General features: G+C 37.9%; 2 protein-coding genes across 14 annotated transcripts in view; one reads left to right on the plus strand and one right to left on the minus strand.

The window, feature by feature from the left end:
* The first annotated feature begins 365 nt into the window (after positions 1-365).
* Positions 366-1,283, plus strand: LOC132151303 (putative claudin-24). The gene has a single exon (XM_059559406.1). The coding sequence runs from the start codon at positions 614-616 to the stop codon at positions 1,277-1,279; it is 666 nt and encodes a 221-aa protein (XP_059415389.1). The 5' UTR covers positions 366-613; the 3' UTR covers positions 1,280-1,283.
* Positions 1,284-13,214: 11,931 nt separating this feature from the next.
* The window catches only part of LOC132151856 (protein Shroom2-like), a 76,716-nt gene continuing 71,451 nt past the window's right edge, over positions 13,215-18,479 (minus strand). For all 13 annotated transcript variants that reach the window (XM_059560309.1, XM_059560304.1, XM_059560311.1 and 10 more), the window contains 5 exons: positions 17,080-17,658; positions 15,849-16,427; positions 15,092-15,272; positions 14,718-14,990; positions 13,215-14,615 (listed from right to left, as the gene is read on the minus strand). In XM_059560309.1, the coding sequence (XP_059416292.1) occupies positions 14,343-14,615; positions 14,718-14,990; positions 15,092-15,272; positions 15,849-16,427; positions 17,080-17,658 (1,885 nt within the window). In that variant the 3' untranslated portion in view covers positions 13,215-14,342. The remainder of the gene's footprint in view (positions 14,616-14,717; positions 14,991-15,091; positions 15,273-15,848; positions 16,428-17,079; positions 17,659-18,479) is intronic.

Here is an 18,479-nt window from a genome sequence, read left to right on the forward strand (position 1 = left end):
AAATTTGCGTCAAAGAATGGACTGCCAGGAACTTAGCAGAGCTTCTCTCTCACCCATTCGTTCCTCTGCTAAATGCATTAATGGAAAAAAAAACTCTGTAAACAGTTAAAATGTTTCTTTCTCTTTTCCAATTGCAACTCCTATGGTAAGTGCTGTTGCCGATAGCAGGGAAATCAAAGGAAAAGACACAAACCAATTGTAATGAGGTAAAAATGTTGTCCCTTGAAAATGACAACAATCAGGATTTTAATGGCATCCTGTCTTCAGTTTAATGACATCTCATGTGGCCTTTGGTGTCCTGCTGTCAGACTAGGGTCTGAATAAAAGGTTCTTTCTCTCTCTCTCTCTCTCTACCTAGAGGGCAGGGCCTAAAGTTTGAGTGCCCTCTCTCCCCATGTGCACATTTCCTCTACCTCTTAACCTCAGATGATGAGTGCCTTCTACTGAAGACCGACAGACTGTGAAGAACCTGCAACTCTACAGTATCTGGATCCAAGGTGCTACTTCTGTTCCCCCCACTCTCTCCTCCATTCATTTCTCATTCCTTCTCATCGAGAGGAGGTTCTTGAAGTGCCAGCCATACCTGAGGGCCATCGGACCCCAAGAGGTAACCATGACAAACCCATGCATGGGGTTTCTGGAACTGCTAGGGATGCTGGTCGGGATGGGGGGCTGGTTTTGTTCACTGGCGGCCACCATCATGCCTCAGTGGTTGTCACTTTCTACTGAACTAATGGGCATGGAGAGCTACGAACAAGGGCTTTGGGAGGCTTGCGTGATTCAGGAGGTCGCTGGCACAGAGTGTCGGCCCTATGACACTATCCTAGGCCTCGAACCAAAGTTTATGCTGGCCCGTGTTCTGATGTGCGTTTCGGATGCCACATGTCTTCTCGGACTTCTCCTCGCCATCCCTGCCATGAGTCAGATCAATTGCTGTAAGAGTGAGGAGGGATGGAGGACCAAGCGAGGTTTGAAGATCACGGCCGGTGTGTTTTTATGCATCGCTGGATTGTTTGTGCTCTTTCCCGTCTCCTACATCGCTCACGATATTGTTATTAAGTTCTTTGATGAGTCCATACCTCACGTGATGCCACGTTCAGAGTTTGGGGATGCTCTGTTCATCGGCTGGGCTGCAGGACTTCTTGACATTGTGGCAGCCGTGCTGTTATTCACCTCTTGCTCTGACTCGAGAGACAGTGAACGATATCTGGTGCATCACCATCAAAGGCAAGAGTTCAAAACTATCAATGGTTCAAGAAAACACACTGAGTACGTTTGAGGTACTTTTGTCATGAAATTCCTATTAATGTTGATGGATCAGGGAAAAAAAGAGATTTTTATTTTTTTCTTCTGAAAAAAAGTTACATTCAGTGTATCAATCAATCAAACCCATGAAACAGGTAAAGCATTACCATGATGCAATTATCCTTCAATATCTACTAGTCTATTTGATTATTTGTATTATCTCTAAAGTGTTAATATTGAAAAGTTACCAATATGTTTTCAATTGCTTTAATAGAGATGTAGAATTTTTTTGGGGGGATTTTTGTGGAATTTTGATCACAGATATTGTATGCCTTAATATACAAAACACATACATAATATACAAAATTATATATACATACTGTATAACTAGTAAATAAAGGGTAAAGGTAAGATTTTGGTCTTTATTTTGTATGCATTTCTAGAGCTCAATTCCATCTGCAAAAGTAATACAAGGGGTGCTTCTCAATAAGAAGGATGTGTCCTGGTAAGGCTGCATATCTCAGATGCCACATTACCAAACCAAAAGATGAAGGCATTAAGTTTTTTTTCTGTTTTCTGTAAATTAATCACATAGTGCACAACTATGCATAATGCAAACCAATGGAAGAGCACAGCTTGTTGTCATTACATATGCTGCATTATTAGAAAGTCAGTTAATATAAAGTATTCTTCAAATATAATTTGAATAGTATTTTTGTGCTGTCACCATCTCATTGTAGTGTTTAATTTCCGAGCAGGACTGGACGGACACATCATCACTAGGATGCAGCCTTCCGTTTGAGAAAAGCCCATTGTTTGGGGATCATTGTTTGTAAACCACCTGGAAATCAGCTGGTACTAGCCCAGAATACTGTCTATTTTAGTAAGAAATAAAAGATGCTTCTTCAAAATTCCATTTTACTGCATTTCATTTGATTGTATTTAAATTTCCTGAAATGGTTTTCAAGCAAGAGTACAAAAAGGATAAATGGTGTGTAAATACCAATACCGCCTCCTCCTCGCCATCATTAGTCTGATTTGACCAGGTTAGGAGTAGACAGGGCTTCTTTCCACGGAAATACTGCAGCAGGTACAGTAGCACAGTCCCACCCCAGATAGAGCTCAACCAAACAATCACATATCTACATGAAGATGACCCTGTCTTTGAGAAAACATTCATTAAGATTGGAAAAGGTAGATCAATTCAAGCTCATACACAGAAAACACACTTACACTTGTACATTTCTTTAGGCATGACGGAAATATGGTACATGGACAAAACATTCTCAGACTTGAAGGCGCCACATAGATTGTACCCTGAACTTCCTGCGATGGATATTGATAGGGAAAATGAAAACGGGCGGCATGTTTAGACTTAGATGTTTAGCTATCAACGCTCATTTCCAGCTTCTGGTTGGGAGGAGACGTACCCAGGGCTCTCAGAAAGGGGAAATGGTGGTCTTCGACTAATTAGGAACAATGTCCTAATGCAGCTCACTGCAAACAATCGGGAGTGAAAGAAGCTGATAAACGAACACATGAAACTGAATTTTAAACATGCAGGATAAACACCATTCACAAACACTGTATTTGTTTATATATTTGTAAACCGTGATCTCATAATTTTCCTTTTAATAACTTTTTCTGCAGAGAACAATAAGCAAAACGAACACAAATATGCTTGCTGCACTATTACTGAAATTTTTTTTTAGTTCAGTTTCATTTCATGCAAAGTCTGATTCGTTCAGTGAAAAGTAATCACATCAATCATGAAATAAATGCATAAAAAATAGGGATACAAAAAAGTTTTTTTTTTAAAAATCCACATTGATACTCATTTATTTCTTTAAAATAATTATATATTTGATTATATATATATATATATATATTTGATTTTATATATATATATATATATATATATATATTTGATTGTAGTTGACAGTGTATTAGCTGACTAGTGTATTTCTTGTGAAGTAGTCAGCCCTGTTAAAATAATTTCCCCCCTTTTTTCAATTAAAAAAAAATACAAACAAATCTATTTTTAAGAAACAACTTCCCAGGTGTCATCTCAGGCTTGGAATTATGTTCCAAAAACTTGCAGTTGCAGTATATTAAAGAGATGGCAAAATGCAATTTAAATACATTTACACATTATATACCTAACTGTTTAAAATCACTTTATCAAACTGGAAAAAGTACCCGTTGTCCAAAACGTGGCGTTTTAAGCATAAGACTATTACCAATCAATCAGTAAACATATTGGTGTGACTGTGTATATATATATATATATATATATATATAAATATATATAATTATATATAATATATTAGTGGTAATAATATATATATATATTAGTGGTGGGCCGTTATCGGCGTTAACGTGCTGCATTAACTGGAGACTCTTATCGGGCGATAAAAAAAATATCGCCGTTAATTTATTCTCAAAGTTGGGTTGGGAGCTGGGTCTATACTAAGCAACCTATAATGACTTTGACCTTGATATTTTATATAACCGACTGGCTGAGGCCAGCCTAAAAAGATGCTCAGGACAGTTGACGGGCCACTGCTGCGCATCGTCACGAAAGCTTATCTTTTTCACATGTTTTTAAGCCTTACCACTTGTCGATATAAACATTAAAGCATCCAAAAACAAGACCCGGAAAAGCTGAACAGAGTAGCTGGATACTCGCGCGCTGTGTTCAGTATGCACAAGAGCGAGAGAGAGCCGCATATCACGGACAGCGACACTGAACCGAGCTCTCTTCTGCCAAGTTCTCCTCGAAGTCCCTCCTGCACCTGAACGAACAAATACAAATCGCAGTTTGAACAAACAAAAAGCCCAAGATGTGAAAAAGCCCAATTCAGTACTCGCGGCGTTCTGGTGTTCAGGGCTCACGCAGAGAAAGGCGTCTCAAAAAGCTTGAACACCGAATTTGCTTATTTTTGCTCTTGTGCCGACAAATACATACAAAATAAGTCAAAATATCCACCTTGGAAATTATGCTCGCAAAAACTGTCGGTTATATCTTAAGTGAAAGTAAACAGTACAGGAAAAAAATGGGATGTGTATTATATTGGATGCGTTCATCGTCTCTTAAAGTGACCGCGCCTAATTTAGCTACTGGCTGCTGTAATGTTAATCCAAGAAAATGAAAATCACTCACTGCTCCTGACTGAATTACTTTGTAGTTTTAACAGACAAACCAAAAATTATTCAGACACCAGATATAATTTTTGATATATATAGCAAAACTGTAATAATGTGAGAAATGTTGAAGGTGTCTGAATAAATAGGTTTGATTGTATATTTCATTTTTACATTGAAGACTATCCAGTGCTATTTTACATTTAATTATTTGGTTTCTGTACCTTGACACCTACAAACTTGAAAAAAACTTACACATTGTGTAAATAGCACAAATAAATAAAAATAAACGAACATACAAATTAAACAATTTCAAACAGGGCCCACTGGTACAACCTTCACTGGGTCCCCGCTGACCCCAGCTACGGCCCTGCTCACGCCTGTTTCACACATACTCCGTCTGCAGTGCGTATGCAGTGCGTATGCAGTCCGTGTGCGTTACGTATGTGGTGCAGAACGGACTCGATGTGCTTTCAAACAGGACGCGTTTGCAGTTCGCTACTCGGTACGTAAACGATCGCTGCACTGCTGCAGACGCAACGCTCCTGGAACGCAACTGGAATCCGTTAACATGGGTGCATAAAAAATATTTAACGCAAACGCACTGCAGACAGAGTATGTGTGAAACAGGCATAAGGTTGTTTGCACCTTGTGCAATGTGGAATTAGTTTACAGCTTTTTCAAGCACTTTGTGATGCATTTTGGAAACAGGAGATGAGCCCCTTTTCTAATGCACCACCTAGCTTGATAAACCCCTTCTCAAAGACTTACTGTTTGTCAATTTTATTTGGGTAACACACATATTCTGAATGCATTCGGCAGAATTCGAATCAGCCATTTTAATCCAGATTAATCTTGATTAATCTAGATTAATTTCAAGATCACAGTGAGATTAATCTAGATTAAAAAAATTAATCTATGCCCACCACTAATATATATATATATATATATATATATATATATATATATATACATATACATACATACATACATACATACATACTGTATAAACTTAGAGCACAAGCTAAGATAGCCTGCTTTGTTCAAGCATGTACAGTATGTGAATCAGAAAAAAAATGCCTGTGCACCAGGTTTAGTATACAGACTTAATAAATGTCCTCAAGTAAAATTATACCACCAAGTCCTTAATTATTGGTGTTACTCATTGAGTTTATACCCTTTACTTAGTTGCTTTGCTATGCAAAAAGGGTATGAACATAACAGCAGAGGGTAAAATGACCTCTGTGTAGATGAGATACAAGCTGCAGCTCAAGGCCAGAGGAGATACTTAAAAGAAATAACAGGATAGTCTGAAAATGCCAGTGGTTTCTCACAGGTGAAAATCTGATGCAGGTGAAAAGAAACGAAAAAAAACAAAACACTGCGGCTGTGCTGATCACGCAACTCTCCCAGCAGTGTGATCACATGCACACCCTGCAGTACACATCCACACTACACCAAAACTGCTTACTTATTTTGGGAATATGACTATTTTTCATAGACTATTTAGTGCATATTTAAGCAATATTATTAATAATAATAATCATTTTTGAATGCAATTGATTTTTAGGAATCCCTGTGAAAGTCTCTCTCTCTCTCTCCCTCCCTATATATATATATATATAATTCACTGAACAGTGAATATTGCCATTACTGTGTTCAGCATAGTCATCATGACAAATAAAACAATATACTTGGAGGGCTGTTTTTATTTTTTATTTACTATGATTATGCTGAACACTGTAATGGGAATATTCACTGTTCAGTGAACTCTGATGTTGTTCATCGCCCCCATCCATAAAAACTTGTTTAATTCCACCAACATCACGTGCCACTCTCGGTCACATGAGAGCAGAAACGTGTTTGTGCTAGTTGCACTCTAAGATAATGCTTTCGTCTCAATATGGGGTCTTGGCTCTTCTCTTTCAGGATGTTTCTTTCACCTCTTTCTCAGAACAATACATGTTAAATCGCCAATGGCCATGGGAGTCCCTCATGGCTTCTTATGAACCTTAACACTTCTTCTTGTGGATACACAGGGACCTCAACGGACTGAACCTACACCAAAAACAAAAAGCACCTTTAATTGGCAATAAATTACTTCCCTTTATCAGCATGATTAGGTGGTTTTATAACAGAAGAAAATCATGTAATATCCAATGGGATTTGTCAAAAATTAATGTTCAATCTGAACAAGATTAAATGCTGGTAAGTAACAAACTCAAAGCCCATGGGGGGTGTTGAAAGACACAGTATTAAGGGCAAGTATCAAGCTGTGAAATTACAGTAAAGTTCATTCCCCTCATGGCAGGGGTTATTTCCTCTGAAATCACCTTGTCCCCACTATTAGTCAGCTTCAAATTCAGGATATTTTGAGGTAATAGCTTTTAGTGGCAGATTAATGTAGGTACAATCAAATGAGATCCAAATATCACTTTTACTTTAAAATATTTAAAAAAATTTGAATAATAAATGTACGTTTACATATATGTTCTTTATATACACTATACTAAAAGTTTGGGGTCAGTAAGATTTTTTGTTTTAAAGAATTTGATACTTTTATTCAGTAAGGACACATCGAATTGATCGCATGATCTTTTAAGTATCATGTGACACTGAAAACTGGAGTAATTGAATCTTTGCATGGCCTTACTCAGTCAATATTAAAGGTATAAAGGTTATATTTTCACAGAATGTTCTACATCTTTATATGATTTTATGTAGAAAACAGTAAATCACAAAAAAATGACTTTAGATGGGTTTTCACAGGCATGGACACACAGTAGAAAACATTTATTATTAACATTATTAACATTTATTACTATGTTATTCATGTTTTTATCTTTTTTTCATAAAATAAATGCAGCTTTGGTGAGTGTAAATGAGAGTTCTTTCAAAAAACATAAAAGAAAAATCTCACCCCAAGCTTTTAAATGCATATATATACACATTACAGACATTTAGGGGAGTATACTCTTATAGCATTGTGTGCCCTGCACATTATGTAACAATAATAAGACAACTTTACAAGTCCAGTGTTATATTATCTCATAAAGACATATTAACAATTTGATACCAATAAAATTGCCTCAAAGTGTTTGTCTTTATTGCTGTTCATCACTCAATCACATATAATTTTATAGTACAGGGGGCCGTCGAATTCTTGAATCTGATTGGCTGACGAACGTTCTGAGGTGTGCAATTATTTTCTGGAAACGCACAGTAAACGTAGTTCCAGGCAGCTCTCCTGACTGCATTACAGTTCCATATCACTTTGCATAGTTAAATGTAATAACGGTCACGCAGTTTGCACAAAAAGGTATTGTCAGCACTGCCCTGACGATTTTATCAGTTAGCCTTTTTAGTGTAGCAACCTAAAGGCCACAGATGACGTTTCTCACAAGCGAGGAGACAGCACTGTTTAGAGACACAAAGAGGTAAGTTACTGTAGCCTAATTCACACAAGCTCTCTCGCTCTCTCTATTAACTTAATAGCTGTATTAGAATGCTATCAGCACTTTGCGTGTGCATTATTTTTCCACATCATCAATTATTCCTTACATATCCCATTAATTTTAATAAACTGTATTTAAATATTTGGTTTGATCAAGTTCTCCTCAAACAGTCCAATATTTTAAGAAATTGTGTTTAGAGCCTTCAATGTTCTTCATCAACTGATGCACTTTATAATTAAATCTTTTCTGATTCATAGATTGGGTTGATCTTTCCCTCATCCATACTCTCTTCAGTTACACCAAGATAGCCTTCATCCCTTGGATTTTTGTCAAAATGTCCTGTTTCTCCACTTGTTATGAGATACCTGTAGCACAAAAAGAGTAGTCCACTTAAAATGAGCAGGCAAGCTGAACCGATCCAACTTCCTGTTTTACTGGAGCAGAAGGCAAGTAGAAGTCAGACGTGAAGTCTATAGTGAGATTCGCCAGTACGGAATTCATATTCCAAAAGATGGGCACCAGCAAATACACTGCAGTTAGCCAATACAAGGAACCAGCCATCACAAAGGTCAATCTGACATGCCCTTTGTCAACCCCAAAGATGGCATTTCTCATCGTTCACCCCAGAAACAAAGGCTGTCATTATCCATCATACAAACCCAAGCACCAAACCTGCAAACTGTCGATGGACTGACTGGGCAAGGCAAGCCATTGCTAAAACTGCCGAGAGCCGATACCATGTGGTGATGAGTGTTTCCACCACAGGTTTGCACACTTTCCTTCAGGACCATGGCTACATCGCAGTCATAAAACTTCTGTCAGATTGAATAAAAAAAGAAAAAAAAAAAAAGAAAAGAAAAAAAAACAGTACAACTGTTGTCAACACTGATTATTATAAGAAATGTTTCAGCAAGTTAGACTGATTTCAGAATCTGAGGAATTGTAACTGATAATAGAGGAGTAACAACTGCTGAAAATTGATATTGCTGAAAGCCTTTTTACTGTTTAACTGTTTTACTGTGTTTATCTTACCTACCATAAACCTTTAAATGGTAGTTAATTTTTCATGCAAAGATGCATTTATAATGTTTTGGAAAAATAGTAAGCATGATATTATGTACACAACGTGGTAAATTAAATTATTAAAATCATTTAAATTCAAAGCGCTAAAAATAAAAGTAAACAATTGACTTTTGTATTGTTATTGTACTTATAAATAAATTAACTGTAAAAAAAAAAAGGAGTAAAATATCATTTGGAAAATATTTAACTTGTTTTAAGAAAAGTATAAGGCATTTCTTCTATTGAAAGCTCAAGAAAAAGATATGTTTTTTTTTCCTGGGACGTCGATAGAAAATTGACTATAAACATCATGATTTCTGAGGACCACCAAAATCCCCTTTGGACTTTTTTTATGGGCTTTTGTATCTTTTATGATATGACAGTGAAAAAGAGACAGGAAAATACAGGAAGAAAGCAAGAGGAATGGGACATGACGCAGACCAGATTGAAACCTGCATCCCAAAGTGTCACAGCTCTGACTATAACAATCTCTCTCTGACAATTCACAAAAGAAGTAAATGTTTGGAATATTCAAATGTCTTCCTTTGGACACAAAAGGTCAAGATCAAGCAACCATTTGAGACTCAAGAAAATGCTTTTCACATGTAGTGTTTGTGATGATGAGCGGTGTTTCCAGCGTGAGGAAAAAGGACACTATGTTGAAGGTCAACCACAAGGCTATGCATTTGAGACCAAGCAGAGGAGGAAGAAGAGGACAAGAGGAGAGAGAAACAGAGAGAGAGAGAGAGAGAGAGGGAGGTAATATTGCCTGCCTCGCTCCCTGCACACCTGGGGTTGCGGAATGTTCCAGGATAAGCTGAAAGGTCATTTACAATAATCAGTTTCTTCACGCACAGGAAAACAGAAATGGCAACAAATTAATAGAGCTTTGGGAATGGATTTCCTTAACACTTTGCCAACCCACACCCCAGTAAACAACTTCCCCATATTACATAGCCAAAACACGCCATATTTATTGATGTAAAGTGTATTAAGAGCATTAACTTTTCACTATTTTCAGAAGTTTCTCTAGGTCTTGTTATCCACAATTTAACTTTATAATCAACGTTTGTGTAAAGATTGAAAATGTGTTTATAAATCCTTCGCAATGTCAGTAAATAAACCACAACAAACTCCTGCTTACCTGTAAAATGTCTGGATCTCTGAAGCATCTTCTTAAGTGTAAATCGCTTCATCTAAAACACAGAGCTCCTCACCTCTGCCGCTCGTACCAAACTATGGTGGAAATCACAACTTTGCGAAACTGACAAGTACAACTGTGGTTAATGATTAATGTAGCATATTCAATAAATGGATAAGACAGGGCGGGGAGGACTAATGCCAAACAATGAAAAGTTAATCTGCAGTGGATCTCTGACTTACCTTATGGGTACCTTGTCTGTTGCTTCGGTCTTTCCAGATGGTCAGCTGAATATAATGTAGGCTATAGTTGTTTTGTAGATTATTCACTATGAACGTCCCTACAGTGTTCGCATAGTCACATAATGTACAGTAATGTCTTATTTGTGTTGTTTTATCTCAAATTTAATCTGTAAACACAAGCAGGGCACATTTGCTTGAACGGCAGGTATTAGGGGACTATATTTTAATATCATATTTCAAATGATCAATAAAATCTGACAACAATGATATCGTTCATCATCCTTTTTCAGTTATATCCTCCTGACAACCAGCTATGGAGTTTTGTTCTCTGTAGAGGACATTTTTTTTAGCGAATTCTCTGAGACCTTACAAGTCTGGATGTGGATGTCATGTGTTGGGATGTCAGGGCTTTTCAGAGATACATGTTCGATTGTTTTACCATGATGATCACTCCTTCTTAGTCTTCAAAAATGGCTGACATTAATTTGATCAAATTCAACACTCTTGTGGAAATATGACAATATTTTGTAATAACCATTTAAATCTGACTAATTTTCCAATTGTTTGTCATAAATCAACATCTCAGGAAAATGTTATGGGGTTTCAAATCAAAATATGACTTTCTGTTCTGAAACAGAATCATGTCCACTGCAGAGGACACCAGGACTAAAAAGATGTTAATTACACATTTTGTGAGACACTAACAATGAAAGAAATTATATTTAAATATCGCCATGAAATATTATATATTATGAAACATTATTACTCCCATTATCACTTCTTTTTTAATTACGTTGATCCAAAAACCTAATTAATAAGAAAATTAGGGTACATTCACTTTAAATACATATGTACAATATTGTACATAATGGGACAACCTGGACCTTTTACACATAAAGCAAATATCATTCTGAGTAGAGAATCATTTTTCTACAAAGTTTGGTATAAAAATGGATTGTGGATTTAGTAGAAAAAAAAAACTGTTTTTGCCTTTTTATTTATTTAAAAAACAGGACTCTGAGGACATAGCATGACATATGGATAAAATACAATTTTACAAAAATGTTATTTTTCTATTTCTTTCTTATGCTCTAAACAATAGAATGACATGAAAAAATATTAAATTCAACTTTTCTTTCCCCCTTCTGGTAGGTCAGGAGGATATCCCGCTGAAGTCCTGTATTTGTTTTCACACTGCTTAAGCTAAACTATCAAAAAGCAGTTGATTTTTTTAATTACATGACTGTTTTCAGATTTAAAAAATAATATGTTTATAATTTTATGTAGAAATATATTAAAAGGGGTCATATGATGTTGCTAAAAGAACATAATTTTTTGTATTTGGTGTAAATGCGTTTATTTGGTTTAAGGTTCAAAAACACATTGTTTTCCACATACTGTACATTATTGTTTCTCCTCTATGCCCCACCTTTCTGAAACACGTCGTTAATACAAAGCTCAGCATTCTGAAAATCGAGGTGTGCCCTGATTGGCCAGCTATCCAATGCTTTGTGATTGGCTGAATACCTCAAGTGTATGACAGAACTGTATGTCAGACTCCTTAACATATTGTGATGCATGTCCCAGTCAGAACACCGGCGCTACAAGTAAAACCCATTAGAAACGAGGCATTTGTTGCTTCCAGTTGGGACAAAATTACGGACTATGACTTACACTGTGTTTTTACGCATTGCATCGCCCAGCATAAACATAAAACAATGTCTGCATTTTTGATCAGAGAAACCACAAACAAGCGTTACTCTACACTTCTCAAAAATGGTGTTTGCATCATTGGCAAATTCTTTACATATGTAAATGTACTTACAGACGGTGAGTCAGAACAGCCGACATTGTAGTCTTCTCTCCCAGGATCAGGAAACAGTCCTCCATAAATTGCGCTGCACACATCTGAATATTTGGGTTGAACTGTTCTGGAAGGTTGTGTCCTCTTTTGGAAAGCCAAACAAAGTAGTACAGCGCTGGCAGCAACAGTGAGAATCAAAGTTATGGCTTCTTTCTTTTCGTGAAGATTTGGGCGGCGTTATGCAAATCTTCCCACATCGTGACGTACACATGTGGGAGCATGTTTGAACGAGGCGTTTTTGGAGAGCGTGGACGAGTCTTAACTTTTATGAAGAATATCTCTTTGGGTTTGAGACTTCAGACTTCGCAAATATACAGATCTTCTTTACGCACCAAGAGCTTGTAAAACTCCAAAGAGAAAGGAAAACTCGAAATCGCATCATATGACCCCTTTGAATATTGCCAATATAAAGGCTACACACATATCCCATAGTATTATTATGTAAGTTGTGCCATTATTTTGCTCTACCTGCTATCAAGCGAGTTTTACATGTCAAAAGTCTCTTTTCTGAAAGCCCAGAGCTACTTTTGTTAAATACAAGGCAATCAGAGCTATTCAGATAAAAACAATGATTGCTCAGAGAATCAAGAAATAAAGGGATTGAATCAAATAATACAATTTTAAATTGTTTACTGATACAAATAATGTTGTAGGAACACGCCACTATAATAACACTAAAAGAGAATTCCTTTGATCTGGATTGTGGAAATGTCCAACTCCATGTAAAGTTTAACATGTAAAGATACATGATGACAAATACATGTGCTATTTCTACAGTGTCGGTGGAAACGATGAAAATGTGTGTCACACTGTATCCATGCCATAAAGTCAGTATATAGTAATGGTGACCATCTTGAGCTGTCACATACAAGAATTCATTGCATGCTTTAAAAGGCCTCCAAAATAATGTCACTGGTAAAGCAGCTAAAAATCACATAATTGTGGAATTTGAGCAGTTATATTTTGGCTACAATCAAGTTAGACATGCTGTCTTTTCTACACAATGCAATTTTAAGATAAATACTTGACTTGTGACAGTGAAATCTAATAATTAAGAGGAATAATGTCAAATGCAATACACACGTTGCTGCTTTTTATTAGCTATCTGCAATATTGTCACTGCTTAATATATTACATGCTGTGTAAGATGTAAGTTGTATATGATGCCTTTTTCCTCTCTTGAGTATATTCATTTGTTCTAACTCCATAAATTAAACATCAAACCACAAATATCTTACAGAAGAAATAATAAATGACATACACATTGGAGTAAAAGGCAGCTTGCATTTTCTAGAAAAGCCCTGGATCCTTAGTGAAATAGAGTCTATGCAAGTCTAGATTCTTTAAACAGCAGAAAACTTAGTCAATCCTAATTCTGATGTAACAAAGCATTGTATGGTGAAATACATCTATAAAAAGCGCGCAGACCAAAGTGGTAGTTTGCTTGGCTAAAATAAAGTGAAAGGTACAATTCTAGCCTATTCTAGTTATATACAAAGATTCAAAAGGCTAAAATAAATTACTAAAAATATAATTGATTTATTTTTAACATGACCAGGATAGTGACACGTCATTTGAAATAATGCACCATCAAAAAGTCATTTTCAGAAGTTAATTACAACCTCCTGGTGTAAATAGAAACATAGCTTACATGTGCAAAGCTTTATGCCACCGGGATTTGAGTGTATGTTTGAATCACAAGTGTTTGTATTGGCATTCAGGCAATTGAGGTGTCGTTCATTGCCCTCTAGTGGTTAAAAAGATACAGCACAGTGAGTGAGCGAGACATACAGAGTGTCAAATTTTGAAAGCACATAGGGGCAAAAAGGGCATGGACCTATTTAAACAGATGTGAGAAAAAATTCAAAGCGTCTGTTAAAATGTATTATTAATTCACAATATAATTCTACTGGCCGTGTATCATTGAAAGCTCATAAAAAAGTATAAGATCAGCTGACAGGTGATTTGGTCAAATCACGATCTAAAAGTGCCCAGCACTTTCAGGGTCTTCATGAGTCATGCCAAAATGCTGTCTACCGTGGCAGACGAGGAGCACTCAATATATGACCAGAATACAATTTCATTGGCAGTAAATGGACCACATTTAGGACTGCTTTGGAACCCTGTTATTTAGTGTGACGTCAAGAGAGTTGCTGTGGATCACTGCATGAACTGTTTCTTTTGAGTCCTCAGTTGCTTATCCTCTGGTCCATTGGGAGACTGTCCATCAGACACTTGAGCTGCTCCTCCCCCAGTTTGATCTTGTCCTCGAGCTTTCGTTGCTCTATAATAAGAGCGGATTTCATCTTCACGAAGTGCTCATAATCAGCCATATTCTCCTCTGACAGGTAGCTGGCAAGGATGTCGTAGACCAACCGTTCTCTCCTGTCAAGATTCTCCTTCAGCTCCTTGGCATCCTCATGTTGACGGATCAGAAGTTTGCGTTTCTCTGTCAGTGTACGCTGCAGAAGGAAAAAGAACGTTTTCAATCAATATCAAGTTTTGTCAGTCCTCCACAACATCAATCTCAAAGGCTTTCCCAAATCCCACTTTTTCAGTCTCACCCTCTCCTCCAGTGAAGCGTCTTCCTCCAGGCTGTTCAGGGCATTCTCTACTCTAGCCAAGCGTCCAGACAGAGACAGCAGAAGGTTGACCACTTTATCAAGATCTCCAACGAACATACAGAACTTTTCAAGTTCATTAGGCTTGCAGACACCCTGTACGATGGCCTCAACTTCCTCCCCAAGAGCATTGTTGTCCTGCACATCCTCCTGTAGACTCTCCTGAGCTTCCTTCAGCACCTGCAACTTCTTGCTGAGACTGTCAATCAACTCTTGCTGCAAAGAGAAAGATAAACATGGGCAAAGTCACCTGATAAAACGGATTAATAAGAGGTATCTGACTGTATCACAGATGTGTTGCTACAGCATGTTAGTACCTTCCTGCTGGCAAGATCACTTTCATTGTCCTCCTCCAGCTCCTCCTCGGAGTCGTGTTCCACACTCTGTTCCTGCATGTCCTTCATCTTGATCAGCAGCTCTGCTTTGGGTGCAGATGTACTGTAGTAGGTTGAATTAGTCACTAAAGTAGTGGCTGCCATCAGGCTTTCCTCCTCTTTCCTGAGAACCCACAGATGACATTTATGAGAAACATAAATTGATTATAATATAAACAATTGATCCAAACACCACAGAATTACTTTTGACATTATTAAGAACAAACAAACAAACAAACCAAAACAGTGATGTGGGTTTTAGGTGGGATTATCCGTTTGCCCAACCAATGGCAGACGGGGAGAGTTTAAGGATAATTATTTTTACCATTCTGTTTCAATGACTTCAGATTTATACAAAGTCTGTCTTATTGCTAGATGAGTCAGTGCCCAAGATTTGCAACAAGAAAAATAAACCATGCTTATGAATGATAACTTGAATGAAAAGTTATTAAAAATTACAAAATGAATTGGAAAGGCTACAATCTTTATGAAAACCACATGGGTAGGGCTCAATAGCAACCCTGACCTATTGATTAAAAATAATAATAAACCGAACATCAGACAGCCAAGTTCAATCTGTCTTCCTTTTCAACAGGTTTGCAATTAAAGGTCGATTCTCATAATAAATAATGACATACAAATTTGGCAAACTGGGGCAGGAAATAGGAATCGAGAAAGTTTACAAGTAAGAAATACTGACTTCTCCACAGAGTTGCGAGGAGAGAGCGGTTTAGGTGCAGCTTTCCTGCGCTGTTGGGCCTCCTCCAGTAACTGCTCTCCCTGTGGGAAAATCCCCTCCATCAGATCCATGGTGGTCTTCATCTTACTCTGGTCTAAAATGTCCACTAGGGACTTGTCTTTGTCCATTATGTCTCTAGCCAGCTCCTTTGTTTTTTTGTCATCATCTGACTGCGAGGGATGTGAAGACACTCCGTTGCTGCTTTGATCTGATAAAGGGATCGTCTGCAGGCCATGTAACGAATAAGATTCTGGGTTCATGTTGGTTTGCGGACCCTGGTCTTTCAGAGGACCCATATCTGCTTCTCTCAGACCAGGCCCCTGGTCCTTTTGCCTGGTGTAAGTACAGAACAGAGAGTATGACTGATCCGGGTTCCCCAAACTCTGAAGAGGAGTTCCTCCGGGTCCTTGAGAGCTGACAGGGGTCTTGATGGACAGGTCGAGATATTGTCGACTTTCTTTTTCAGTGTCACTCTCGAAGTGAACAATCTTAATGGGAACTTTCTTCACTGACATGTTCTCATCTTTAACCCGATCCATCCTGGTAAAACAAAAAACAACAACAACGAAAATAAATATTCTGGTGAATGAAAAAAATGGAACATACGAAAAATGGGGAAAATAGGCAAAAGAATAAACACGATAAAGGCAGGGAAAACAATTTTCATGGGTATAATCTGTGTGGAAAAACATGAAACTTGATCCTTTACTTCAGGCTAATAGGCTTTGCATACAGGAAAATGTCAGTTCCTCTATGACTAAATCCATGAATATAGTTAAAAATCATACAACTATTTTTCTGAAACCCTCTTGTCCAGTTTAAAACCCTTGGTTTTCTTCAGGCTTCTGATGGCTACAAACTGTAAAACAAAGCCCCAGAAATGATATTCTTCAACAGACTTCAGTCAAGGCTGGGGAGGTATCCCTTTTATGACTGATCTAAAGAACTGCAGTACACATGGGCAATCTGCAGTAAGGACACGTATGAATATACCCCTTGTATGTGCATGAATACAATAAAGAGACAGTCAGAGAAGCACTGTCATTAAATTACTGGGCTGTAGGGAGAGTTTCCAGTGATGGTTTTAAGGAGCCCAGCTGTGGTTTGCCAGTGGAAATCTCCCTGAATTCCAGCACAGACCTGAAGGAATTCCTGAACGGCAGAATTTAACTCTAAATACAGAAAGTCTTACCTTCCAGGAGCTTCATCCTGTATGGAGACAGAGACAGGGGGCTTGTCAGTCAGCCTCTGGGGAGCAAACTGGGGTGAGGGTGAACGCTGCCCCTCCATGGTGGGCTGGGTCGGGCCAGCGGTTTGTTGAGTGGGCAGGACAGCTGGAGGGGGAGGAGGTGGAAAGGGAGGAGGCACAAGCTCTTCTTGTAGCTCCTCCTCCCTGGTTGGCCCTTTGCTGTGCTCTGAACCCTTCCAGGGAACAGAGGCTGAAAGCGGGGCGGAGCTTTGATTGTTGATAGGAGAAAGTGAGGCCAAGACTCCTCCTTGGGATCCAGGCTGGACCTCCTGAAATTTGCTAAGAGGAGGTGGTGTCCCCCCAGGGCATTTGTACTTCTCCAGATGGGGCAAGAGAACAGAGTTCTTGTTTCTGGAACTCGCAGGTTCACTGCGAGTGCTGTGGTCAGAGAAATGCAGTGCAGTTTTATGATGACAGGATGGAGGATCTGAAGTATTTTTTTCCAGGTCTTCAGTCAAAGCCAAAGGAGGTTCTTCTGGTTTCTCCTTGCATACGAGTTCACTGTATCCTTTTTCATGTAACCTAAGAAAACACAAGGAGAAATTAATTAAAATTTGAAGTAAAATTCTCAATCTACCAATGCTCGCAATCAAAGATTTATCAAAGGCCCAGACTGAATTTTTTTCGTCCTTTTTGGTGCACAAAGCCTCACTGTGTCCAGCATAAATCGATAGGCAGGCAGGCAGACAGACATTTCTCCCACATTTCACCATCTCTCCATGGTAACTCCCAGGCTGGCTGTCATACCCTGCATATTTCTGTTCCCACAAGCCTGTCATTCTGTGGAGAATGAATGATCTTTCCTCTGCAGCAACTGGCAAAGAGAACGCTTTTCCCTTCTTAATCTTGATTGTTTCCCTTTATGTTTTACACTCTTCCTTGTCTACTCAGATTTATGGAGGTCGGGGAGGAATAAGAAGGCTATTGTCTGAATATTTTATAGAAAATTGCTTGGGAAAGAGAAAATTCACATATATAATACAACAACCTATGAAAGTAACTTTAAATGAGATATTAATATGTATTTCTTTTTCAGGCTTAGCAAGCCACCTATTACAGATGTCTATTAGAGATGGTTGATTGTATATATTTATACCATGCAACATTAGAAATGTGTCAACTGATAGAGATTCTACTGTACAATCATTTTGGTGATACCACCCATAGTCAATATGTGACCAGGTCCTAAGTGTTAATTTTTCGAAATTGAGATTTATACATCATCTGAAAGCTGAATAAATGAGCTTTCCATTGATGTATGGTTTGTCAGACAAGATTTGGCCAAGATACAACTATTTGAAGATCTGGAATCTGAGGGTGCAAAAAAATCTAAATATTGAGAA

This window comes from Carassius carassius, chromosome 10, assembly GCF_963082965.1.
Source record: "Carassius carassius chromosome 10, fCarCar2.1, whole genome shotgun sequence".
Classification (NCBI taxonomy): domain Eukaryota; kingdom Metazoa; phylum Chordata; class Actinopteri; order Cypriniformes; family Cyprinidae; genus Carassius; species Carassius carassius.

Bases quoted from the DNA above. Each gene is read 5' to 3' on its own strand.
- LOC132151303 (XM_059559406.1), top strand. From the start codon at position 614: ATGACAAACCCATGCATGGGGTTTCTGGAACTGCTAGGGATGCTGGTC.